The 23,497-nt window shown below is 29.4% G+C and overlaps 7 protein-coding genes across 11 annotated transcripts; 4 read left to right on the forward strand and 3 right to left on the reverse strand.

Moving 5' to 3' along the window:
• Positions 1–129: 129 nt before the first annotated feature.
• LOC118074610 (altered inheritance of mitochondria protein 21) lies at positions 130–3,903 on the reverse strand. 2 transcript variants are annotated; one of them, XM_035095999.1, is made up of 4 exons: positions 3,730–3,903; positions 2,827–2,934; positions 1,786–2,384; positions 130–1,695 (listed from the first exon to the last, which is right to left on the reverse strand). In XM_035095999.1, exons 1-3 carry the CDS (start codon positions 3,784–3,786, stop codon positions 1,818–1,820), a joined length of 732 nt encoding a protein of 243 aa, XP_034951890.1. In that variant the 5' UTR covers positions 3,787–3,903; the 3' UTR covers positions 130–1,695; positions 1,786–1,817. The 2 variants fall into 2 exon arrangements, with proteins under 2 accessions (XP_034951890.1, XP_034951882.1); XM_035095991.1 differs by having other exon boundaries at positions 130–1,698.
• A 707-nt stretch (positions 3,904–4,610) lies between these two features.
• CstF50 (cleavage stimulation factor subunit 1 Cst50) lies at positions 4,611–6,550 on the reverse strand. The gene is made up of 4 exons (XM_035095115.1): positions 6,337–6,550; positions 5,260–6,157; positions 5,095–5,188; positions 4,611–4,970 (listed from the first exon to the last, which is right to left on the reverse strand). Exons 1-4 carry the CDS (start codon positions 6,420–6,422, stop codon positions 4,726–4,728), a joined length of 1,323 nt encoding a protein of 440 aa, XP_034951006.1. The 5' UTR covers positions 6,423–6,550; the 3' UTR covers positions 4,611–4,725.
• A 91-nt stretch (positions 6,551–6,641) lies between these two features.
• On the forward strand, positions 6,642–7,456 carry Rpp20 (ribonuclease P protein subunit p20). Its single transcript, XM_035095128.1, has 3 exons — positions 6,642–6,854; positions 7,077–7,245; positions 7,305–7,456. Exons 1-3 carry the CDS (start codon positions 6,684–6,686, stop codon positions 7,433–7,435), a joined length of 471 nt encoding a protein of 156 aa, XP_034951019.1. The 5' UTR covers positions 6,642–6,683; the 3' UTR covers positions 7,436–7,456.
• A 64-nt stretch (positions 7,457–7,520) lies between these two features.
• On the forward strand, positions 7,521–8,272 carry LOC118074158 (transmembrane protein 203). The gene has a single exon (XM_035095142.1). The coding sequence runs from the start codon at positions 7,557–7,559 to the stop codon at positions 7,968–7,970; it is 414 nt and encodes a 137-aa protein (XP_034951033.1). The 5' UTR covers positions 7,521–7,556; the 3' UTR covers positions 7,971–8,272.
• Positions 8,273–8,750: 478 nt separating this feature from the next.
• On the forward strand, positions 8,751–14,500 carry LOC118074129 (uncharacterized). Of its 3 annotated transcripts, XM_035095094.1 has the most exons (10): positions 8,751–9,296; positions 9,373–9,440; positions 9,793–9,991; positions 10,280–10,388; positions 10,519–10,620; positions 10,708–10,972; positions 11,046–11,732; positions 11,807–12,216; positions 12,298–12,505; positions 12,564–14,500. In XM_035095094.1, the coding sequence occupies exons 2-10, from the start codon at positions 9,413–9,415 to the stop codon at positions 12,788–12,790; spliced, it is 2,235 nt and encodes a 744-aa protein (XP_034950985.1). In that variant the 5' UTR covers positions 8,751–9,296; positions 9,373–9,412; the 3' UTR covers positions 12,791–14,500. The 3 variants fall into 3 exon arrangements, with proteins under 3 accessions (XP_034950985.1, XP_034950975.1, XP_034950993.1); XM_035095084.1 differs by lacking the exon at positions 8,751–9,296 and having other exon boundaries at positions 9,303–9,440; XM_035095102.1 differs by lacking the exon at positions 8,751–9,296 and having other exon boundaries at positions 9,303–9,440; positions 11,807–12,210.
• A 640-nt stretch (positions 14,501–15,140) lies between these two features.
• Positions 15,141–19,729, reverse strand: LOC118074007 (protein shuttle craft-like). Its single transcript, XM_035094906.1, has 4 exons — positions 19,643–19,729; positions 15,903–19,393; positions 15,730–15,839; positions 15,141–15,669 (listed from the first exon to the last, which is right to left on the reverse strand). Exons 2-4 carry the CDS (start codon positions 19,317–19,319, stop codon positions 15,546–15,548), a joined length of 3,651 nt encoding a protein of 1,216 aa, XP_034950797.1. The 5' UTR covers positions 19,320–19,393; positions 19,643–19,729; the 3' UTR covers positions 15,141–15,545.
• Positions 19,730–20,236: 507 nt separating this feature from the next.
• On the forward strand, positions 20,237–23,384 carry LOC118072091 (protein tumorous imaginal discs, mitochondrial-like). Of its 2 annotated transcripts, XM_035091822.1 has the most exons (6): positions 20,237–20,455; positions 20,712–21,187; positions 21,261–21,524; positions 21,748–22,192; positions 22,560–22,664; positions 22,953–23,095. In XM_035091822.1, exons 1-5 carry the CDS (start codon positions 20,278–20,280, stop codon positions 22,652–22,654), a joined length of 1,458 nt encoding a protein of 485 aa, XP_034947713.1. In that variant the 5' UTR covers positions 20,237–20,277; the 3' UTR covers positions 22,655–22,664; positions 22,953–23,095. The 2 variants fall into 2 exon arrangements, with proteins under 2 accessions (XP_034947713.1, XP_034947628.1); XM_035091737.1 differs by lacking the exon at positions 22,560–22,664 and having other exon boundaries at positions 22,953–23,384.
• Positions 23,385–23,497: the final 113 nt, after the last annotated feature.

Here is a 23,497-nt window from a genome sequence, read left to right on the forward strand (position 1 = left end):
TTATTGTCATTCAAACTTACCTAATTCATTACATAATAAAATAACATACATTGTTAATATTATTAATGTAGAGTAAACTACTAGATAAATTTAATTTAATAAATACAGGAAGATAAAAAAAATATCGTGAAAAAATAAATTTTCATTTATTTTATTGAATGAAGCAATTTTGTTACAAAAGTCAAACGTCATCTCACAATCGTTATAATCGTTCCACACTACAAGAAAAAATGGAGTAACAGATAAAATTGGTACGTAGGTATACATATATATGATTTACCTATCAATTGTACAATGAGTGATTGAAAAGTTTTGATTAGAGTCTATATGATAGAATTGACTAAAAAAGAAACAAAAAATATTTGACCCGAGAACCAAAAAGATAAGAGTGTATAAAAACTACTGTTTGTCTTACATTCACGACTCACTCATTTATAATTTTATTCTTTAATATTATTCATATTTAATTATTATAATAATTATTATGATAAAACGCTAATATATATTTTTTATTACACATATTTGCTTGACCTGAAGAGTTGAATAAGCATCTCAACAGGGCAAACTTATATATTTAATAATATTCATATCGTAATTATTTAGCTAATATTTAATTCTAATAGCTAGACCTAAATCCCACTAAACGAGACACATACTTGACTTGAAATTAATTAATATGAAGGAATAAATTACTTTCCATTAAACAATTCTAATTATAAACAATATGTAATTATATTTTTGGGCATTTAGTCTAACGAATACGAACTTGATAGCCTTTTAAATATACAATAATATAATTTGTATAATAAACAGTATTAATAAAAAAAAATTAACAGACAATTGTTTAAGTCATAATTAAAAACTAACAATAATTACGAGATCCCACTTTATTGCACTGATAGCTCACAATATTATAGTCATTCAATTTTAGAGTCGTGAGAATTCATTTTATATTATATTCAGGCCATTTTATTTATAGTAATTTGAATAAATTGATTAATTTCAAAACTGAATATTGAGCTCAAAATGAAATTGATTGGCTATTGTTCATTAATACATTATGCCAAATGCCATGAAAATCCTACAAATGAATATGCTTTTTTTTTTGTTCAATATTTATCTACTGAAAATTGTTCACTTTATGATTGGTGTCTCATCAAGTGTGGATTTACTAAACATAGTCCATCAATCATATAATCTATCTGTACACTCACAACCGTTCAAATACACAATAATATCAAAATATTTAATATGGTACCAGAAATATTATATATAATATTTGTTCGTAATATTTAATAATTTAACAATTCTTAAAAATGATAATTAATTATTAATAACTATCAGATAACTTAAACAAGATATCTTAGCTAACAGGAAGAAAAAAAAATTTATTAATCACATTAATAATTAACATTTGCGCGTGAACAAAATGATAAATATGATTGAAGAACTAATTTTTTTCTTACTGTTAAATCGATTTTTTTTCACTAACCAATTTATTTAATATGAAAATTAGTCAATTTCTTAAAATTCCTTCAGTTTATAAATTTACTCCATTATTTTCTATGAGCCCATATTAAATATATTTTACAATATTATTATTGTACATGAACAACATATGCTCTACACCTCAATTAATTAAAGTAGACGTAGGGACTTGAATCTTTAAGATCCCTATGTGCGTCATCTTCATTCCTGCTATAAAAAAAACAATTATAATTATTCTTTTTATTGATTAATTCATAAAAATAAGTAAAATTTTACTTGAATAATTAATATACTCACACAAAAATTACACGAAGTCAAATATAAGAAGGTTATTCCTTCTTGTCATCAGTAGTAGGCTTGGTGGAGGGATTTTGAGACTCCGTAGAGGCAGCATCAGATTTCTCTGCTGCATCTGTGGCATCTTGACTTGAGTCTGAACTATCTTTTACTTCATCATCTTTTTTTTCTTCATTAGCATTCGCACTTTTAGATTCTGTAACCGTAGTATTTTCCGATTCTTCCGTTAAATTTTCTTCTTTTGAATTTGTTTCCGGCGTTTTTTCAACATCTTTACTATCTTGTTCTTCATTCTTTTCTACTTTTTCCAACGTTTTACCATCTTTCTCATCTTTCATCTCATCCACATCCATTTTCGCCGATTCTTCGTCATGTTTCTCACTTTTATTATTCGCTTCTTCATCTGTGTTATTTTCATTTATTTTATCTTGTCTCTTTGGACGACCACGACCACGTCCTGTTCCTTTTGTACCTGATTCTTGTTTCTGTTTCTTCGGTGGTGATGGAGTTGGTGTCGGTGGTGTCGATGGAGTCAGCCCACGTGCTGAACTACGTGTACGTCTTCTTCCTTCAACTTCACCACCTGCTGTGTTCATTCCCTAAAATTAGAAAAAAAAATCTTCAGTAATTGAAATAAAAATTAGATTAATAAAAAATCTGTCTTAAAAATTGGAGGAATCAAGTAGTTGATAATTTTTTTTATAAAAAAAACGCTACTGTGGACATTCGTTGCAATACCTCCCCTTCGGGTATAAGAGTAGTCTAGTCGCCAGTTTAACGACTGTTTCCTCGTCACACTTGTAACGATATTCCCCTCCCTTGACTCTAGTAAATATGAATCACATGTATACCCATACATACATTTGGAGTAGATTTCGAATGTGTAAGTGAAACATTAAATTGGCGGGGAGAATAAATGTAGTGAATACTTTATGGACGAAGGGTGCGTAACCTTGACCTCATCATACTATTTTATATATTGCAAAATTGTAGGATATCTTATTCACTAAAATATGGTATTTTTTAATATACAATTTGCACCTTAGTTAATGCTTCGCCTTCTTGTGCTGTTCTTTCTAAGGTCGACAGCCTCTTTGTACCACTGCGTTTATTTTTTGCAGGAATAGGCTTCTCTTCCGCCGACTGATCCTAAAAAAAAAAAAAATAAATGATAAGTAAAATTACAAGATAAGAGATATGGAATAAAAGATAAGTCACATTAACATGCAGATGACGCATTATAGAAATGAATTGACTACTAATTCAAATTCATCAGATTTATTAAAGCGAAATAAATCAGAATACTTGAAATAAACGTGTTAAGACATCATATAGTATTAGAGAAATATTTTATAATAGTTTGAAGAAATTAATTTAAGTCAAGAAAAATTTCTGTATAACGATAATTGTTAAGCTTTGATAAGACTATCGAAGACCATTGAACCATGGGCGGTACTGGTTTTTTTTCATTTCCGGGAATCAATTGGTAATTAATATTGATTATCATGATCTAGTTAATTTAGTTGAATGAATTTAAATGTAATGTGAAATTATAATGGAGCGTACGATGACCGACAACGATATAGTAAAACTGGTGATTTCCCGCCTTTTTGAAAGCCAAACTGCCGGCGTGGAGAGCAGCGACTCTCGTCACAAGAGTCACAAATAAAAAACATCCACCATCTTTGCCAATGAAGGACGTACGGCGCAGCTTCAAAAAATCGCAGAATTTTCAATTTACGTACCTAAGCGATACTTTATATGGCAAATAATGGAGCTAAATGTGTACCTGATTAATAAGAAATACTAAGTCTTAATAAGTAATCACTTAGGAGCTCTGAATTTCTAAGATTTGAGCATTATCCCATATTTCAGCCACGACACGGCGCTTCAGCATGAAAACTCGGCTTGACGAAGCTTTTTTCAATAATTCCAACCACTTACCTTAGATATATCGTCGATATTATTATCATTCTTTGTTTCTGTCTTGATTTCCGACATCTTTTTGCACCTCAATCACACAACAAACACGGTAATACTACGAATTTACCAACGTTAATTCTCGTTGCGCCCGGTCGCACTGTTTATACGATAAGCAAAGATGGCGGTTAGCGTGGGTCACGTGATGTGGTCAAACGCGGAGCGGGAGTTCGAAGCGACATCACACGTCGTTTCAACAAACTTCGCGCTTGGTGACGCTTCAGTTTGTCTATGGTGTTAAATTAAATTTCTTACATTCCAATTGAATAGATACTTTTCTATTTTTCTTCAAAATTTTTCCCAATTTCAAATGAATAGAAATATTATATTTACTCGATTGTTATTATTATTTTTTTTTTAATAATAATTATGTTTCATATTATTCCAGAAACATCTGAAAACTAAAATCATCCATTCAAACTTGTGAAAAAGAATTAAATTTGAAATATGTTATCTAACAATTTACAAACTTACCCTTGATACCTTTATCAAGCTACGTAATTCATATAATTAAACAGGGAAGATTAATTTTTTTAATGTTCCATTTTTACCTTTATTTTTTTAATCTAATAATGTTTCGATCACCTAAAAATAATTAGAAAATATGTTAGTATTCTTATAAAAATTTCAAAGATTAAGTTATTATGATTAAATAAGATACATACCTAAATTATGGTATTGTTGATAATTATTGAATCCTAAATTAACTATAATAAATAAATAAAAATACTTTTAAAAATAAAATAAATGTTCAGTAAATTTTTTAGTTTACTGATTGCTGACTGGTAGTTTAAACGGCAATAGATCTGTTTCTTTGTTATAAATATCATGTATTCATTCATTTAATTGCTTGAAATCCACAAAGTTGAATAATAATTCATCATCACTAATAATATAAAAATATAAATTCACCAGTGAAGTCTTTTTTTCTTAAATATTTAATCAGATTAATCATCATTTTTAATGTGTAGGCATTCGTCGGAACCAAAATCGTGCTCTGAAATCATCACTGCAAGTCAAAAATGCTGGAGCTGTAGGGGAATGAACAATCAGTCGAACTGGGCCATTATGTCCCAATGATAATAGTTGTTTTCTCGAAGCATTTCTTGAATTCCATGCACAAAGAGATGTTGTGGCTTCGTCAGGGAACATTACGTAATCTTCAGTGTGGTTAAATATTGCTTGAGCTTTATGTTCTTGTTTTCCTAAAGTAAATAAAACAATTTCGTATTTTAAATTCTACTCATAAGTTGTCTAGACAACATAGTTTAAAGTAAATAAATAATATTCAGTAAAATACTTTTAGAACTTTATTGTTACTGATTTTACCTGTAGTTCCTGCACCTGTGTATGCTATTAAACATCTGCTGGTTGATAATTCCCATAATTTTATTAAAGAATCTTTCCCTGATGATAGTAGATACTAAAAAACATAATAAAATATTATTTCAAACATCACTGGTATAAACTAAAATTATCAATATTGCTACATACCTTTCCATTTCGTGTAAATGCAACAGAACAAACTTCATAGCTGTCATGAGCTTTGACAAAAGCATTGATACATCTGTTTGAAATACCATCCCAAATTTTAATACTGCCATCTTTGCTAGCAGAAGCATAAGTTTTAGCATCAGGAGAATATTTGATGCTAGTAATACCATCAGTATGTTGATGACTAGGAATACTGCAAACAAAACACTGAGCAGTGTTAACATCATATAGTCGTATAACTGGATGATTAGTTCCAACAACTAAAAAGTCTCCCGTTGGATGAAAAGATAAACATCTAATCTGATCGGCATCAGTTATAGTCCTGAAGGCTTTTTTTACACTGGCTTTGGAGTAATCAAATAACTTTATAGAAAAATCTCTACTCCCTGAGACTAAAATAGGCTCTCTTGGATGAAACTCTAAACATGTTACTTCCTCTAAATGATCATAGAGAGTTCTAATTACTGGATGCCCGCCAGCTTGATCTCCTGGAGCCATTTCATCAGGAGCAGATTTGGCCAACATTCTATCAACGTCTAAAATTTTTATTGATGCATCTACAGATCCTGTTGCTATTAATTGTCCATCAGGCGAAAATGCTCCAGCTCTACAATTGCCTTTATGAGAGGTCACATAAGCGGTTTCATATTGAGCTGGTTCTGGAGCTTGTGTTTGTGTTTCAGTTTCATATTCCAAGTCTAATCCAGGTCCCAATGTACTATCAAAATTACTGAAAGATGATTGATGATTATTTTCCTTCTTTGATCTATCTGGCTCATGAGCCATTCCAATTAACATTAAATGAAGTAATCTGTCCGATGGTGGACATGGTGGTTCTGCTTGAATCAGATTCGACAGTTGTACTGCCAGTGTTTGATGGCCATCATAAAATAATTGACTGAAAAAAAATTTTTTTAATCAAAATAATTGTTAGAAAGAATAAATTATTTGTATTAAAAGGCTTTTTTAATATGTTTAAATGACGAATAAAATAAACTATACGAAAATAAATGCGTAGAAGATATTTATGTAAACTACTATTAAAATATTTATAAAGTAAATACAAAAAATTCAAACCTGATAATTAATCTGTAGAGAAGTTCTCTATTTTTTATTACATTTTTTGGATCTATCTCCGGCTCTTTCACACTATTTTCAGTCATTTTTTCCGGGGACTGAATTTTTGCAATTTATTTCTTACTTTCTAGGAAAGAACAGAACGCCCATTAATCGATGCCAAATCTGTTGAGGTTATGTCATGTTGTTGTGATTTTGTCTACATATATTTATAAATTTCCATTACAATTTTATTTCAAAAAATAAATTCAATTGGGCAGTGAAAGAAGATCCATGAGAAATAACCTATAAACATTCGTTATTTTTCGGAGTCATTGGTCACGTGGTTCGAGTTAACATGGAGCACAATGGCTGATGAAAGTGAACAAGTAGATTTTAATAATAAAAAAGATAATTCCTCAAGTAAACCAAAAAGTTCATTGGAAAAAAATTCCAATTATTTAATCAAAAAACGAAATCCTTTGAGTAGTGGTCGTAAAAAAAATGACGTTTATGTCTCTAATCAATCGAGCTTCACAGTAAGTAAACCGCATAATTTATTTAACCTTAAAAATATTTTTACTTTATGTTTACAATTTATTAAAAAAATTTTTATATAATTTTTTAACATGTTAATCATTCATTACTTTTGTATTATTTGAAATTCTCTGCTAATTCATGTCAACAATATTTAAATGTCAGAAAGCAGTAATATTTCTGTTAAAAGGATGGTTTATTGACGCTGAAACTTATCTTTTTAGGCTCAATTAAAAAAATGTGAAAAACTTCTTGACTCCGGAGAATCTGAAATATTTATTCATGGTCTTGGAGCAGCAATAAGTAAAGCTTGTACTTTAGCATTACAATTACAAAGTAATCACCACCAAACTGTTGATTTAGACATTGAAACTTCAACTGTAGGATTAACAGGTATGATAATAAATTTAACAATCAATAATGTATTTATTACATAATATTTTTTTACACAGATGACATTATACCACTTACTGATGATGACGATTATTCGATAAACAAAAGGCAAAATTCTGCAATACACATCCGAGTGTTTAAAGTTGTTAATTTTGGTTCACTCAGATATGCTAAGGAAACAAAAAAGTAACTTATAATTTTTTACTTCTGAGTATTTAAATTTAATTATAATAGTTATATTTATCTATTATGTATTTAACTTTCGCTCAAATGTCTTCCTGGTAGAGACAAAAGAAATCAATGTTTAAAAAATGATATTTTCTTTAAACGAATTAGTACACTGGTTGGGACTAACCATCTTTGAAATATGGATAAATTTAGTATCACTTACAATATTCACTGTTTTATTAGCTTTAAAATTAGATGAGGATTATTTTATCGGCTATTCTGGTTGGTGGATCGTCTTTTCACCACTTTTTATAGCTGATGGTTTAAATACTTATTTTTGTGCAATCATATTCATACGAATGCACATGGAAGGAATGATTAAAGTAGGAATATTACGTGGTTTATGGAGTTTGATATCATTATTATTAATATTTGTATTCAAATATTTGCTATGTAAAAAATTATCAGGTCAAAGTAATCTTGAATATTCAGAGGTATTGAGTCCTGTATTTATACTGCTTCAATTAGTCGCAGTTAGAGCTTGTCAACTTCACTGATTAAGATCTAACAATCTTATTATAATTTTGATTTATTCAAGCATTAGAATTTTTTATAAAAAAGAAAAAAAAAATATTCTATGAACTTTACCAACAATTCAATGCTTGAACAAGGTTTTTTCTATCACTTTAATTGTAATGTAAATAATCAGAGCATAAGTATTGCTATTTATTGCTAATCAGTTGATGATTAAGTATAATTAATTTATTGATGAAAATATTTTTAGAACTTTATGGGCGACAATGCTGAACGTAATTTTGAATCATTGATTACTGAATTAATAAATAAAATGATTTTTTTACTACTCAATTATAAATAAATTGCCCTTGCATGCATCCGTTTGCTCCTAAACTATTTTAAGGATGACTTAATTGTAATTCACCAACTTACATGGTCTATTATCGTATAAAAAACATAATGAACTCGTGTAATCGATCATAGAAATCACGTAGTTTATTCTAAATATAGATAAAAACCTCACTCTTAACGTCAATAATCGATCGAAGAGGTGATAATCTTTTCTCTAGACTATATTCAACATCGGAAGTGACCGACTTTTATTGCCTCAAAACAGTAAAAACCCTCACAATGATTTTTCACAAGTTAAGATGTTTTTTTTTTCATGATACCTACATGATGACGTTGGTTGTTTTTTTTTAACCTAAAAAAAATAACCCAAATTTATTTATCAAAGTTTTTATGCTTTTATAAAATATTAAAAATAGTTTTTAGAAGTCCCAAAAAATAAACATAAAAAAAATAATTTGAAACAATAAACTCCAAGATGTAAATAAACTATTTAAAATAATAGATAGAATGAATATTATTTTATTATCAAGAATTTGAAATACTTTCAATTTCATGATGTTGATTATTCTTTGAGATGAAGTTGAAGACACTTTGTCCATGTAGTCATAAGATAACTAGGTCGTCCCATCTCTTTGAAAATTTTATACGAAACAGAAAAAGCTCAATACAAATCCTGAAAGCAATAAAAATAAAAATTGAATACCATTTGTAGATTTTAATGAATAATTGTTACCAATTTTATATAAAAATATAATAAAAACTTGTAAGTGTAATGAGTGAGCAAATTTAATCCCAAAAATAAACAATCTAAAAAGCTTGTGGACTGTGAGGATGGGTAGGTAACAAGTTATCTCTCTATACTCCCTCCTCCTATTTCCTATGAAGAAGATCAATATTCCCTACCCAAGGGAGACAGAATATCTCTTCTGACGCTTGCAAAAGGGTAGGGGTGCGAATGAAATTACTCTATAGACAAAGCCTGTTGCTGCCGCTGCACTTTGCAACTAGTTTTAGTGGTGAGTGCGTCTGATTCACCACGATATTTTAATATTTTTATTCATCACTATTAATTCTTCATTTGTTATTTAAAAGGGCGGTCAAGTGATGTGTGGTGATTTGCACTCAAAAGATTATGGATAAACTTGCTAATGCGACCCATGGTGAGTGATAATTAAATAAATATATTTATTTAAATAATGTTTTTTATTCTTATTAACAAAGACTGTCATAATATTGATAGAATTCACTAATATTATTATTTTCTTTGATTAAAAATGATACAATATCTTTGTTATTATGATCACATTGTCTGATTAATATGACAAATAAACAAAAATCAATTCGCAGCATCCATGCATAAAGTTCTCTATTAAAACTTTATTGATTAATTTTTCTATTATTTATTTGACTTTTTAATTTCGTTGTTCTTTTTATTTGATTGTTTTTCATTTATTTATTCATTTAGATAAAAATTAAACACTGAATTCAATTGATTGAAATAATTTATTTCAGATAAAAATGCAACAACTAATCCTGGACAAAATTGCGTGGGCAATTCATCAATTTTATTTGATAAAATTCTCATAACTACTCCACCTTTAGATCAAGTTGATCAAGAATTAAAATGGATCTTTTCTTTACATTCATATGGTTTTGGATGTCTTTTTTTTGTACTGAGTTTCTACACATTGTTTTCTATTTTAAACCTCAGGTATTTCATTTAACATAACTCTTTTTGTTATTGTTTTAAATTAAATAGTTTATATATAGATATACAAAGATAAAAGTTAAGTTGTTATTATTCATTAAAAACTTTCACCAACTTTGTCAAACTTTAATATTATTTTTGTCGAGTCCTTATCTTCATTTAAAATATAAGCTAATTTTAATTTAAACAATTCTCACTTTATTTTAATAATTAAATTTATCTATTTAATTTTTTTATGTGTTTCCTAAATATAATAAGGTTGTTTTTTTACAATAAAACTTTTTTTTATAGATCTCTCCTGTCCAGTCGGCCTTTCATGTCATCAATCAACATATTTCTCTGTCTCTTGGGAGCGTCGAGAAGTGGCTGTCTTTTTATAGATCCTTACAATCTCCAAGAAGTAATTGTTTTTGTTAAATATCTAGAAAAAAATATATCCAGAATATTATATAAAAATTATGCAATTTAATGACCAGGAAATGTATTAATATTGAACAGATAATGAAACAGTCAATTTATGATAATTCCAGACAATGCCAAAAGTAATTGGTTCAATAATGTGGGACATTGGATTTCCTTGCGTGACCTCGGCCTTTTGCCTCATACAACTTGCTTTCCTCCAACTCACGCAGGTGCAATTACAAGTTAAAATTACATGAAAGATAGTTTGGATTAACAACCAAATACTGATTCTATCAATTTTGCTCTTAATCTTCCAGCTTAAGTTTGGTCCGGCAAAGATACAAAAAGAATCATGCCTAAGTCTTATCATAACTTCACACTTTTCGTGTGTAATAGCAAGTGATGTAGCATTAGCATTCCATAATCACTTTATTACCAAGTATGTGGTGCAAAGTGCTTATCTCACTTGGAGTATACTCCTGTACTTGACCTTCCTTCATGCTGGCTATAAAGTCATGAATCTTTTAAAGAATTTACCAAATCACATTCTCACTCGAGATAACTCTTTGGGAAGTCAGAAAGGCAATTATTTAATTTTTTTTGTACCATATAGAATAAAAATCTTTATTTCATCAATTATTTAATATGTATTTAGGAATCATGCAATTAGCAATGCTGGCTCCCTACAACAATCTGGCATCTTCCGTAGCTGCAGCATTGGTTCCAACATTATTAAGCCAAAAATCCAAGCCTGATGAACGCGATGCAGTCAATCATAACAAGAATGAAGTAAATAATAAAATGAATTCAGAAGAAAAAGATAAATTTGACACAACAGCGATGTCAATAAATAAAAATATCCAAGAACAAAATCAATCTACCTCTACAGTACCAGAAGTTTATGTGAGACCACCAACGCCAACTCCTCCAATAGCAAATCTTCCTATAATAACAATTTCCAGTGCAAGTCGGAGAAGTTCTGTAGCAAGCAGTCGAAGAGGAAGTGATGTATCTAGGGAATCCAGAAGAAACTCAGAATGTAGTATTAAATCTATTGGCAGGGATGATACATCGTCGATAGCAGAAAATAGACACTCGCCAATTTATGATCGACCAAGAACGCCAGAAGGAGCTATGAGAAGACATTCTGATATGCCCACACCTACTGGAAGTACTAAAGATATCAGAAGATGCTCAGATTTCACTCATGAAAAAAATAGAAGCTCACAGTTTGCTACTAAGCTAAGGAGAAATTCTGATTTTGGTAATCGAACACCCAAGAGAATGATGCAATTAGATGATCATCCAAGATTACCTAGGGTATTGGATATTAGTCCGGCTGGTAATAATTATTAATATATGAATCAAATTTTTAATTAACCAGTGATTAACGCTTTTTTTTCTTTTTAATTCAAGGCTCTCGACGTAATTCTGATATTGGTGGATTAGCAAGTGTAAAAATACCAGAATCTCGGAGAAATAGTGATATTTCTTACAGACGTAATTCAGAGCTATCTGAAATAAAACCATTCGTAATGAATCGCCGAACTAGTGACGTCAGTATTAGAACATTGGATAAAAGTCCTACTCACTTCCAGAGCTCAATACCAAAGATGGAGATTCTCGAAAAGTCTGAATCAGATTCAGAACAACCAGATTGTAATGAAAAGGCTGCATTAATGACAAATGATAAACCAAAAAATCCAGAAAGTGAACCAAAAAATCGTAAAAAAAGTCTTTCATGGAAAAATATTGATTCTTGTAGAAATGATGATATTACTGCTGAAAGCAGTCTGTTGCCAGAAAATATAGATAATAAAGTAGGGGTAATTATTCTGAAATGTTTATTTTAAATAATGTTAGTGTTTTTTTATGTTATTAAGATTAAATCGTTTAATTTATTCTAGGGAAGTGACTTTACTCTTCATGCAATTCTCAATCACATTGCCCATGTAAATCGGTCGAAATCAAGCATTCCACTTCACGTTCCAGAATCGAGTACTGCTGCAGCTCGTAAATCACAGATTAAGAGAATTCTTCATGTTATTTATGCAACAGCAATCTTAGGGATAATTTTATGCATCGCAGACATCATACGAATATTTGGACCATATGGTAGGTTGTATTTATTGTTCTTCATGCTCTTCGTAAATATTGAATTTTTTGTTTTTAGGATTACTAGCTGATACCATAAGACCAGGTGAACAATTTAAAACAGTGAAATATCCAAAGCCTGTACCTTGGATTATTTATCAAACCATCTGTCGTGGATTAGAATTAATAATGGGTTGTGCTATGGCAAGTATTACCAAACAATCATCTGTAAGTCCAAGACATCAATATTTTCCTAATTATAACAGTAGTTATCGACTGAAGAATCGCGATGATCCGTACATATGAAATCCGTTGAAATTAGGAGCATGAAACATTTCAGAAAGCAATGACTGTATTTAGATTTTTTATTTGTTTATTTATTATAAATCGATCAAAAACATCAGTACTTTTTTTATTATTCAATGTTAAAATTTTATTCACGAGTTAAAGTATAGTGGGTGTATATTACACCAATAAATGGATTTTTTTTTATTAAAGTTTGATTAAATAGCAGCAATGAAGGTAAATATGTTGAAAAATTTTCCAATTGATTCTAGTAAGACTAGAATAATAAATTTAATTATATATACATACCTTTCATAAAAATCAAACTTGGGAACATGAAATTGCTGTGAACAAAAGACTTAAAGACTAATGAAAAACTGAAAAAAAAATTATAATTAAAAAAAAAAAAAAACAGAAAGAGAAAAATAATGAAGAAAGCGATATAAATGATTAAATTATCGATTGATTATTTATTTAACAGCAATAGTTTAAAGTTGGATTCTAAATAAAAGTAAATTGTGTTCAACATTAAACAAAATATGTGGAAATGCAACAATATACAAGTGTTAATTAATAGCAATTAATTTAAAAAAAAAAAAAAATTATCAATGTGTTGATAATTAATAATTCTATCGTCCAATAAAAAAAGTCATTCATTTAGATAATCATCAGATTAAAAATTGATAAACTATTTATTTTTTATCAAATAAAATTAGTTGAATATATATCAGTGAAAATATGATAAAATTCCGCATATATTGAGCATTTAATGGTTAATCTCGTCATTAAATTTATTTTTTTACTATGACTAAAATGGCTCAAGTCTACGTTATCAATCAATTTATTTATTTTCTATGAAAAAGATCATGATGAGCATCATGGGAGGGCTTTAATATTTAATTCTATTGTAAATAAAAACTTATAATCAAAACCAACATATATATTATACATAAAGATTGAAGTTTGCAAAAAAAATAAAAAAGTGGAAGTTTATTCAGTTATTATATTATTTATCTAAGTTGATGATAAATAAATGTAATAAGTAGTAATAAAAATGAATAACTTTTTTATTTTTTTTTTTATACACAATCAGTGTACACTTCAAACCCAATTTTTCAAGTGCCCGACTCTTTAAATGTTCAACCGAAATATTTTAATACTTGAGACTAATGACTTTAATGTTTTTCATTATGAAAATTAACAATGTTATGATTCTATATGTGATATGCATCTTGATGTTTGTAGAGTTAGATCGATTGTTTTCAATGATATCAGTACTCGTCTTAATAATATTTATTGTTGGTATTCGAAATATTATTAAATGGTTTTTTTTGCAACAATTATAAGAGAATGAAAATATAATTTAAATTATTTGCAAGCATTACTAATAAATATTTTTACAGAAATTTCGTTTTAATGTATTGAAATAATAATGATGATTTTTTTTTTTTTTTATATAAGTCAGTAAAGTATCTTAGAAGTCAAATATACAAGTACAAAAACTTCAATTAAAAATGTTTAGGAATACTTATGAGTACTCATGACATTGTGAACGTTTTTAGATTTTTCATTATCATATAGTAGATGTTTCGATGTGCCAAAACTACTCATGTTATCTATTCTAAATGTTTATTAAACTAAAAACAAATAAGTTAAGAGAAATTATATTGAACAAAAAAAAAAACACAAATATCATGAAAAAGTTAAGGAGAGAAAAGATATATCATTTTTTCATGAATAATTCTTGAAAAATGTTTTTCCTAAATGCACAATAAGTTTTAAAAAATAAAAGGACAAGTGATACTACAAAAAATATATCAGAAAAAATTACATAAAATATTTATAACAGAGTTTTTAAAAATTATAAACATATTTTTTTGCAATATGAACATTTTAAACTACTTAATTTTAAGCATTCATATAATAAAATAATGACATCATCTATAGATAGTCAGACAATATATTGTTAAAATTAAAAAATAATTATTAGAAGATGATTGGAGCATTTGAATAAATAAAAAATTTCGAAATATTAAATATTATTTTGAATATTCCAGTCATTGAAATAAACAGTTGTATTTCTTACTCGTACAATTAGCAATCTTTTATGTACATAGTCTAATGCTAAAAAAAAAAAAAAACATTGATCAAATTATGATGACTTCATACTTCTATCAATCATTAATAGTGTTTCAAAAATTGAATAAACTGAGTTACCAAAAGAAAAAAAAAAATTTGAAATTGATGCAAAAATGTTGTATTGAGAATTTCTGTCAATATTGATTTTACTATTTAATATACACTCTAATATTTAAGACTTCTACAAGAGGATAAAATAAGAAATAAGGTAAAATTTGTCAATAAAATAAAGTTTTCATGTTTGATGGTTCTGTATATTTTTCCTTCATTTCCATTCATTTATAATGACATTATTTCTGTGCTACTATCAAATTGAACAGTAAAAAATTCATTGCATATGAATTACTGTAAATTACAACAACTAAACAATTTTATTATAATACAACTATTGTGTTTAACGTAGAAATATCCTTTTCTATTCTTTGTTAATGCAGATGTTTTTCTGAGCATAAAACTTTCTATTGAAAACATGAAATTTTGGAGCAAAATGTAATATTTTTTCTAAATCAAACCGAAATCGAAGTTTTTAAGATTTAAAAATATAAAATACATGATGTTTTGAAAAATAATTTAAACAATTAATTACAAAACTGATAATTAATTCAAACTTAATGATTGCTTTAATTTTCAATGAAATTTAACTTCCCTTGGAATTGGAGTAGTCAAAATAATCTATCTCCTGCTCTGAAACCTTTGAGCTTGAAGTTGAAGGCTGAAGCATTTGAGTTTTCTTAGCAGTTGATGGTAGAACTTCTGAAGTTCTGTAAAATTAAAATTCATTAAAACAAAATTGACAATATATACATTTTTTACCAACTTACCGTGAAATTAAAGTATTAGTTTTCGTTGAATTGAGCATTGGCCTTGGCACTTTTCGTTGACCATTTTCCCGTTGGACCATTTCTAATAAACTGTAACTTGGTAGCCAGCACTGAAAAATAATTTATTAATTATTAATTTATTTAAGGATAATTTTTTTTTCAAGAAAAATTACCTTATCTTTTACAGCAGTTGCAACAACATTCCTTTTAGGCTCTTGATCATAAGCTTGACTTCCACATCCAAAATGTTCACACGCTTCATGAACAAATTGCCGTTTCTCTCGATTCATGCTATCAAAAGAATAACTTCTCGACTTTTGTTTAGATGTTTTAGCTAATTGAACTAACTCTGTAAGCTTTTCATGAACCATTTGACAAAAACTTGGATCTTTCTTAGCCCATTGTTTCATAAAATCACTATATCTTGGCAAAAGTTTACTACTGAGATCCGGATTAGCAATTTGTAAACCTAATGCTAACTTTCTATTTCTTTCTATTATTTTACACTCATCATTACATTCTAAAGTTTTCAACTGATTTTGTTTTCGTGCACTTTGACCAAAAACTTCCTCTAAATCCACTGAATGTCCTAATTGCATATCAGCCATTTTACTCGCAAGAATTCCACTAGCAATTCTTTGATATTCTTGCGAATTTTCGGCACAAGCTCTGGTCATACTTCGATGTCCACATGTGCATGTTACTTTTACCATTTCTTTACAAGGAGTATCAGGGCACTTTCCTTCATGACAAGGAGCTGCACAAATATGCCCACAAAGTTCTCTAGGTGTAGTGCAAGGTTGAACACAAACTTGTCCAGGTTTTTCACAAGGTCCAGGATGACAAAGTGTAATGCATTTGTGTCTACCACAACTAATTGGCTTTCCACAAGGCATTCCACAAGAAATTTCGTTGTAATAACATGGAACAGCTTTTCTAAGCTCATGTTTACCATAACACCATTTCTGAGTTAAAACTGTACAAGGTGGACACGATGCTTCGCTATGACAATTATGCAAAACTTCATGACCACAAGAATGTTGCCGAGAGCAAGGTTGACTGCATGTTGGTCGTCTTGTTCCACAAGCTACAGGTGGGTAAATAACAGCTGCACCACATTCACAGAATAACTCTTCAAAACTACTTCTATAACACGGCTGACATCTCCCTTTGTGACAAGTAAGTTCGCATTTGTGTCGTCCACAACTGAGAGTTTTAGAACAAGGCAAAGGACAAATATGTTCAATGTCAATACAACATAACTGATTGCATTTATGCTTTCCACAAGATCTTTTTTTTGTACATTTTTTTTCACATCTTGCATCATCAGCTTTTGTTGTTAGATCAGAACAAGGAATTTCTCGATCCATATTTCCACATCTACACTTGACCCAAGTTGTTAAATCACATTGTGGACAATCACCTGTGTGACAAAGAGCTTTACAACTATGTGGAGAACTTGGTTGACCGCATTTAAGTTGTTTCGAACAAATTTTATCACAAGTAGGAATGGGATCTAAACAAGATTCTCGTTTTATTGTTAGAAGAGTTTGGCCACAAGGGCAGTGAGTAACTATTTCTGGTTTCAATGAACATGTTCCACAGGCTCCTGGATGACATTTTTCTTTACAATAATGATTCCCACATTCTAGTAATTTATTACAAGTATCTTCACAAGTGTACATCGATGGAGTATTTGGTAAACACGCAACATCACGATTATGTTTACCACAAAAGCATTCTTGATGAATTGTTTTTGTGCAAGGACCACAGTTATCATGATGACACTGTCTTTCACATTTATGAATTCCACAATTCAAAAGTTTTTCGCAAACAGCATCACATAGTAGTTGAGTATCAGTGCTGCACTTAAGATTTTGTGAAGTTCTTTCACAACCACAATAACGAGTTACAATAGCAATACACAAAGGACAAGATCCTGGATGACAAAGCAAAGTACATTTATGCACACAAATATTTTTTTCTCGTGCTCTTCTTTTCCTACCACATACTTCTCCACAAGAATGTGCTACATCTCTCCTATTCCATTCAGGATCTTTTGTTTTACCACAGAAACAATTATAATCTTCAGGGATGGCTAGATTAGCATTCTGACAAGCAGGACAACGCCAGCCACTTTCACTCTGTGATGATTCCGCCCATTTTTTAATACATTTTAAATGCAGAACATGATAGCAGTTATCACATGACCAAATAGAATCATTTTGCCGGATAGAGTCACAGCAAACTAAACATTCTAATTGTCCTCTATTTAATTGTTCTGTTAATCTTTCTCTCTGACTTGATGCATCATCTAAATCAGCTTTATTAATTTTCTTCATTCGATTAGTATTTGACTTCAGACGCCAATTAACAGGCTTTTCTTCACGATTTGTAGAGTTTTCTTTCGGTTTATCATCTTCTTTAACTTTTTCAGACTTATCAAACTTTGAATCATGATCATAACCTTCTCGGTAATTAGTTTGATGATTTTTTCGGCTTTTAGAGTTTTTTTCTTCATAAGAATTTCGCCAGTTTCTAAATTTGTCATTTCGATATTCATCAGAGTAGGTTGCATCTTTGCCTTTAGCTCGTCTTTTATCTTTCTTTGATGTTCTATCCATTTCTGAATGCTCGCCATAATTATTATAACCTGTAGAGGATGAACCTGGACGATATTTTTCATCACGAGGATCTTTAGAAACTGATTCTTTTACTGATAGCTTACTTCGATTTAACTTTTCTCCATCACCAATATCATTAAGGCTTGATGTATTTCTCCACCTATTCGAATTGTTTTGATAATTTGACGTAGATGTAGTTCCATTATTATAATAACGACTATTAGAAAATCTATCATTCTGAAATCTGCCATCATTTCGATTTTTCCGACCTTTGTATCCTTTCGAAGAATCGTTGCTAGATGAAGCTTTAAATTCTTCTTCATTACTTTCTTTAATATTTAAATGATCTTCAGGAACAGCAGAATTAGAATAGGTTTCGTTAGTAAATGTGTGATTGCTGGAAGTGTGATCCTTTCGATGTTTTTCATAATGTTTATAAGAACTTCTTAAATAGTCGTTACTTTGCTGTCGATAGCCTTCGTTATTTTTTCTATTATCATACTTTTTATGATTGTATCTGCTTTGATTATCAGCAAAAAATGTTTTTGGATATTCAACAGGCTTTCTGTTAGATGGAACAAATTCATTAGCATCTGGATGCAAATTTGAATGACTGATACTGTAAGAATCAAAGTTCCTTGGTTTTGAATCATCTGAAATGTCCACTTGATAATTCTGTTGTGTATAGAAATTTGATGGTAGTCGATTATCTTCAATATAATAATTGGAGTTGTTTGTTGAACTGGTATTACTATTTACAGATGCATCCTGATAATTTTGAAATACTCCGGTTGAAAAGTTAAAATTTTTTTGTTGATTTACAGTGCTATTATCAACATAATTGGAGGATGCATTGTAATACTTCCAGGACTGTTGATTGGAACTTACATTCTGAGAATCTGAATGGTGATAATAATAATCATCCTCATGGGATTCTCCTTGAAAGGAGCCATCCCAGGTGGCCATTACGGCCTATCTTCACCTTGATTTTTCAGACTTTCAGTATCAGGTTTGGAGATTAACTTCACTTCAAAATTTACCTGTTAATGAAAATAGAAATATTATACACCATGTTAATGAAACAGAATCGCAACAATATTACTAAGTAATTGCATAATACTGATTAATATTTAGTAAGAGAGTTTTTTTAAAATATGTTAAAAATCTAACCTTCACATATTAAAATATTATAAATGTTTAATACGTCCAATTATCGAATAAAATTATTAAATTGACAAATTCAATTGGAATGACATTATTAAGTATTAAAAAATACATATTTTACGAACCTTCAGATAATAATGATTAAAAAGAATCCCATATACTAAAAGAGATAGCGCCATATTTAAAGATGGCGATTTACACGTAAGATGCCATATTGAGAGCGCTATTTGTATCTTATTGAGACTAGGCCATATTTAGGTATAATCACCTTAAATTTCTCTCCACAGAGTATAATTTATTTATTGGTTTTTTTTATATAAAAGTTGATCATAAATTATCTAAAAAATAGTATGGTAAATAAGAAAATTTTTTTTATAAATTTTAACTGAATTTTGAAAAATCCGCCTTAAGACTTGATATGTTGCTCTCTCTAGTAAAATTCAGAATGAAAATTACTTAGTTTTATACAATTAATTAATATAAATATTATGTTGATTTATCCTCAACAGGATCCTCAGCAGTAATAAATTTTACATCTTCCTTACAAGTATTTTCTAACTGCTAATTTTAAAGAAATAAATAAATAACAATATAATAAATAAATAAATTCACTAATTTAATTTTGGTACCTTTCAGAAATGGCAAGCAGCGCCACCTCATAAAGGGCAATTTTTGCAGTGAGTAAACCCTCTTACCTTTTTTTTGTTCGTCTAGTTTCAACACATGTGCACTCCAATTACTCATATGTCTTTTCTTTATCATGGCGACCGGCAAAGGAATAGTTTCTATTTTTCGACCGTGCAGTATTCGTATTATAAGAAATAATAATATTAATACAATCAAATCAAATATTTTACCAAAATGTCACGAGTGTCAACGGTTATTCGGAACAACAGCATTTAGTGTCGATGCGTGGTCTACGAGTATCAATGAAAAATGTAATGCGCTTTTGCATATCTTTCATTTTTTAAGATTACATCATATTGAATTTGTTTGATTTTTTAAAACATTTGCTGTTACTGTGATTGAATTGTACATAAACATTTAATTTTCATGGTGTATTAGAGTGTCTCTAACGTGACAATCAATTAGGTTTCGAAATTATTTCCAACCTCACTTTTATAACAGAAACACGAGGTTCTTGTTACTAATTGATATCGTTTGTAATCGTTTTTTATTTTGTTAATGTTCTAGATACCAAACGTTTTCTTTTTTTGCGACGAGATTTCCATACAACAAATAGCTTGAAGGCTGTAAAAAAGGATTATTACGAAATATTAGGTATAACTAGAAATGCTTCAGCTAAAGATATAAAAAAAGCTTATTATCAGCTTGCCAAGAAATATCATCCCGACACTAACAAGAATGATCCTAATGCGAACAAAAAGTTTCAAGAAGTATCAGAAGCTTACGAAGTTCTCAGTGATGAAACAAAAAGAAAACAATACGACACTTGGGGTGCCACTTCCGAACAAATGGGAATGGGCGGAGGTTACCCAGGTGGTCAACAACAGTCTCAAGAAGCCAATTATAATTGGAATTTTCAGTCAACAATAAATCCAGAAGATCTTTTTCGAAAAATCTTTGGAAATGCTGGATTTAGAGCATCTGATTTTTCAGAGTATGACGACTATGCTGATTCCAAATATGGGTTTGGAACTGCTCAAGAGGTATTTTTCTATAACTTAATTTGTTTTATCATTTTATTAAATTTTGTATTAAGAAAAATATGTTTGATTGCAGGTAGTCATGAATTTATCATTCGCACAAGCTGCTCGAGGTGTTAATAAAGAAGTTACTCTTAATGTAGTAGATGTTTGTCCAAAATGTAATGGATCTCGTTGTGAACTCGGCACAAAAGCTATCAAATGTCAACAATGTAATGGTACAGGTATGGAAACAATAAGTACTGGACCATTCGTAATGAGATCAACTTGTCGATATTGTCATGGAAGCCGAGTTTATATTAAATACCCATGTCTCGAATGCGAAGGAAAAGGACAAACGGTGAGTTCTTGAATTAATTTCAATAATCTTAGATATAGATAATAACAATTAAACATTATACTTATAAAAAATTGATGAGAGTTTTTTGGAGCTGAAACTCCAATCTACATTTATTAAGCCCCAATTAAAGTTTATTTTAATACTAAGTTTGATAAAAGATAATTTATCTGTTATTGATATGTTATTAGTAATAAATGCTTATTATATTTATTATTTAATTCAGGTTCAAAGAAAGAACGTAATTGTACCTGTACCAGCTGGTGTAGAAGACGGTCAAACAATCAGAATGGCAGTAGGAAATAAAGAAATATTTGTCACATTCCGCGTAGAAAAATCACGTTACTTCCGTCGTGATGGAGCTGATGTTCACACAGACGCGGAAATATCACTCGCACAAGCAGCCCTTGGTGGTACAATTAGGGTTCAAGGAGTTTACGAAGATCATACTATACAAATTCGACCTGGTACATCATCACACTCTAAAATACGATTAACTGGTAAAGGAATGAGGAAAGTGAATGGAGTTGGACATGGAGATCATTATGTTAATATCAAAATTACTGTACCAACAACACTTACTGACAAACAAAAGGCTTTACTTCTAGCTTATGCGGAGCTAGAAACATACACACCTGGAACTATTTATGGAATTACAAATTTGAAAGACGGTAAGATCAACTAGAATAGACGAGCGAATAATCAAAATGCCATTCGATTATTTTTATTTAATATAAAAATGAATTAATTCGATGTAAATATATTGTGTAAATAGGATAGATAAGCAGTATTTAAAATTACAGTGTGGAAAAATGTGTTATTTTATCAGATTGCATTTTGGTTAGTGGCTTTCGACATATATATATATATTTCTAAATATTATTAATTAAAAAGAAATACCTTCTGGTATCGCTTGAGTTTTCCCTTTTTTATAAAGTATGAAAAACGATTGAAGATATAAAAATATTGCTTGACATGATTTCAAGATGGGAAATTAAATTTGTTTAACCGAGTTGAGAATAAATATTCCTGTTTTAGGCTCATCTCAGAGAACTCAAGCGAAACCGGAGGTCCAAGGCGATGACGAAAACGACGGCATACTTAATAAAATAAAGAAAGCAATTTTTGGTTAAAAATATTTAGGTAAGTAAAAGATCAATAATCTTTGTTGGAAAAATACTCATATTTTGAAGATAAAATAATTTAAATACTAATTTTTCTCACGATAATAAAGGTTACCATTTAAGAATCATAAAAAAAATAAACAAGTTTTGTTGTGAGAAAAAAGAATTTAGCAATATTATTTTTGGACTTAATTTGTTTTGGTCAGTCACTACAATTATTCGTAAATCATTTCAATATCCATGAAAGCATTAATGACAAGTGCCAATTATGATTTTGAAACGAATTATATAATTTCTATAATTACAGGAGCTAAACAATGCTATGAAGGTCCTCTACACCTGTTAGAGTTAATACGACAAGCTTTGGGTGACTTGTCAAGGTCATCATCATTTTCTTCTGGCGGTAAAAGCGGTGCTTCACAAAGCTCATCTACAAAACCTGCCGGCGGGTCACCAAAAAGTAATCCAAAAACAGAAGAAAGTAGAAGTGATGATGAAGTTAAAATGAAGCAAAAAATGACTTGAATTGTAGAATAAATAGAAGGTAAAAGTTCATACCTTGACTTAAATAATTGACTGGTTTAAGAAAATGGACTTTCAGCAGTTTTCTTAAAGCCCTAATTTTTAATTGTATCGTCTGAGTATGTTGGAGTTAAAAATATTAAGAGTATATTATGGAATGTAGTGAAAAGATGAAGTGGTTAAAAATGTATAATAAAGGCTCTTTAGTTACCTGTTACTCAGATTGTTTATAATAATTTTTTTAATTTTAAAATATATTTTAAAATTATAAATTATAGTTAGTTTAAATTTTTAATCATTTTTATTAACAATGTAAATTAACATTACAAT

Source organism: Chelonus insularis, unplaced genomic scaffold, assembly GCF_013357705.1.
Source record: "Chelonus insularis isolate UGA/USDA-ARS -01 unplaced genomic scaffold, ASM1335770v1 contig_116_pilon, whole genome shotgun sequence".
In the NCBI taxonomy this organism is placed as follows: Eukaryota; Metazoa; Arthropoda; class Insecta; order Hymenoptera; family Braconidae; genus Chelonus; species Chelonus insularis.

Excerpts from the sequence above, each read along its gene's own strand:
- LOC118074129 (XM_035095094.1), top strand. The coding sequence starts at position 9,413 with ATGGATAAACTTGCTAATGCGACCCATG. Across the intron at positions 10,973-11,045 it reads CTCTTTGGGAAGTCAGAAAG|GAATCATGCAATTAGCAATG; the intron begins GCAATTATTTAA and ends ATATGTATTTAG. Across the intron at positions 12,506-12,563 it reads ACGAATATTTGGACCATATG|GATTACTAGCTGATACCATA; the intron begins GTAGGTTGTATT and ends TTTTGTTTTTAG.
- LOC118074158 (XM_035095142.1), top strand. The coding sequence starts at position 7,557 with ATGATATTTTCTTTAAACGAATTAGTACACTGGTTGGGACTAACCATC.
- LOC118074610 (XM_035095999.1), bottom strand. The coding sequence starts at position 3,786 with ATGTCGGAAATCAAGACAGAAACAAAGAATGATAATAATATCGACGAT. Across the intron at positions 2,935-3,729 it reads ATATCGACGATATATCTAAG|GATCAGTCGGCGGAAGAGAA; the intron begins GTAAGTGGTTGG and ends TTTTTTTTTTAG. Across the intron at positions 2,385-2,826 it reads AAGGCGAAGCATTAACTAAG|GGAATGAACACAGCAGGTGG; the intron begins GTGCAAATTGTA and ends TTCTAATTTTAG.
- LOC118074007 (XM_035094906.1), bottom strand. The coding sequence starts at position 19,319 with ATGGCCACCTGGGATGGCTCCTTTCAAGGAGAATCCCATGAGGATGAT. Across the intron at positions 15,840-15,902 it reads CAACTGCTGTAAAAGATAAG|TGCTGGCTACCAAGTTACAG; the intron begins GTAATTTTTCTT and ends ATTATTTTTCAG. Across the intron at positions 15,670-15,729 it reads ACTAATACTTTAATTTCACG|AACTTCAGAAGTTCTACCAT; the intron begins GTAAGTTGGTAA and ends TTAATTTTACAG.
- Rpp20 (XM_035095128.1), top strand. The coding sequence starts at position 6,684 with ATGGCTGATGAAAGTGAACAAGTAGATTTTAATAATAAAAAAGATAAT. Across the intron at positions 6,855-7,076 it reads CTAATCAATCGAGCTTCACA|GCTCAATTAAAAAAATGTGA; the intron begins GTAAGTAAACCG and ends TTATCTTTTTAG. Across the intron at positions 7,246-7,304 it reads TTCAACTGTAGGATTAACAG|ATGACATTATACCACTTACT; the intron begins GTATGATAATAA and ends TTTTTTACACAG.
- LOC118072091 (XM_035091737.1), top strand. The coding sequence starts at position 20,278 with ATGGCGACCGGCAAAGGAATAGTTTCTATTTTTCGACCGTGCAGTATT. Across the intron at positions 21,188-21,260 it reads GGTTTGGAACTGCTCAAGAG|GTAGTCATGAATTTATCATT; the intron begins GTATTTTTCTAT and ends GTTTGATTGCAG. Across the intron at positions 22,193-22,952 it reads AATTACAAATTTGAAAGACG|GAGCTAAACAATGCTATGAA; the intron begins GTAAGATCAACT and ends CTATAATTACAG.
- CstF50 (XM_035095115.1), bottom strand. The coding sequence starts at position 6,422 with ATGACTGAAAATAGTGTGAAAGAGCCGGAGATAGATCCAAAAAATGTA. Across the intron at positions 6,158-6,336 it reads CTCTACAGATTAATTATCAG|TCAATTATTTTATGATGGCC; the intron begins GTTTGAATTTTT and ends ATTTTTTTTCAG. Across the intron at positions 4,971-5,094 it reads CACAGGTGCAGGAACTACAG|GAAAACAAGAACATAAAGCT; the intron begins GTAAAATCAGTA and ends TATTTACTTTAG.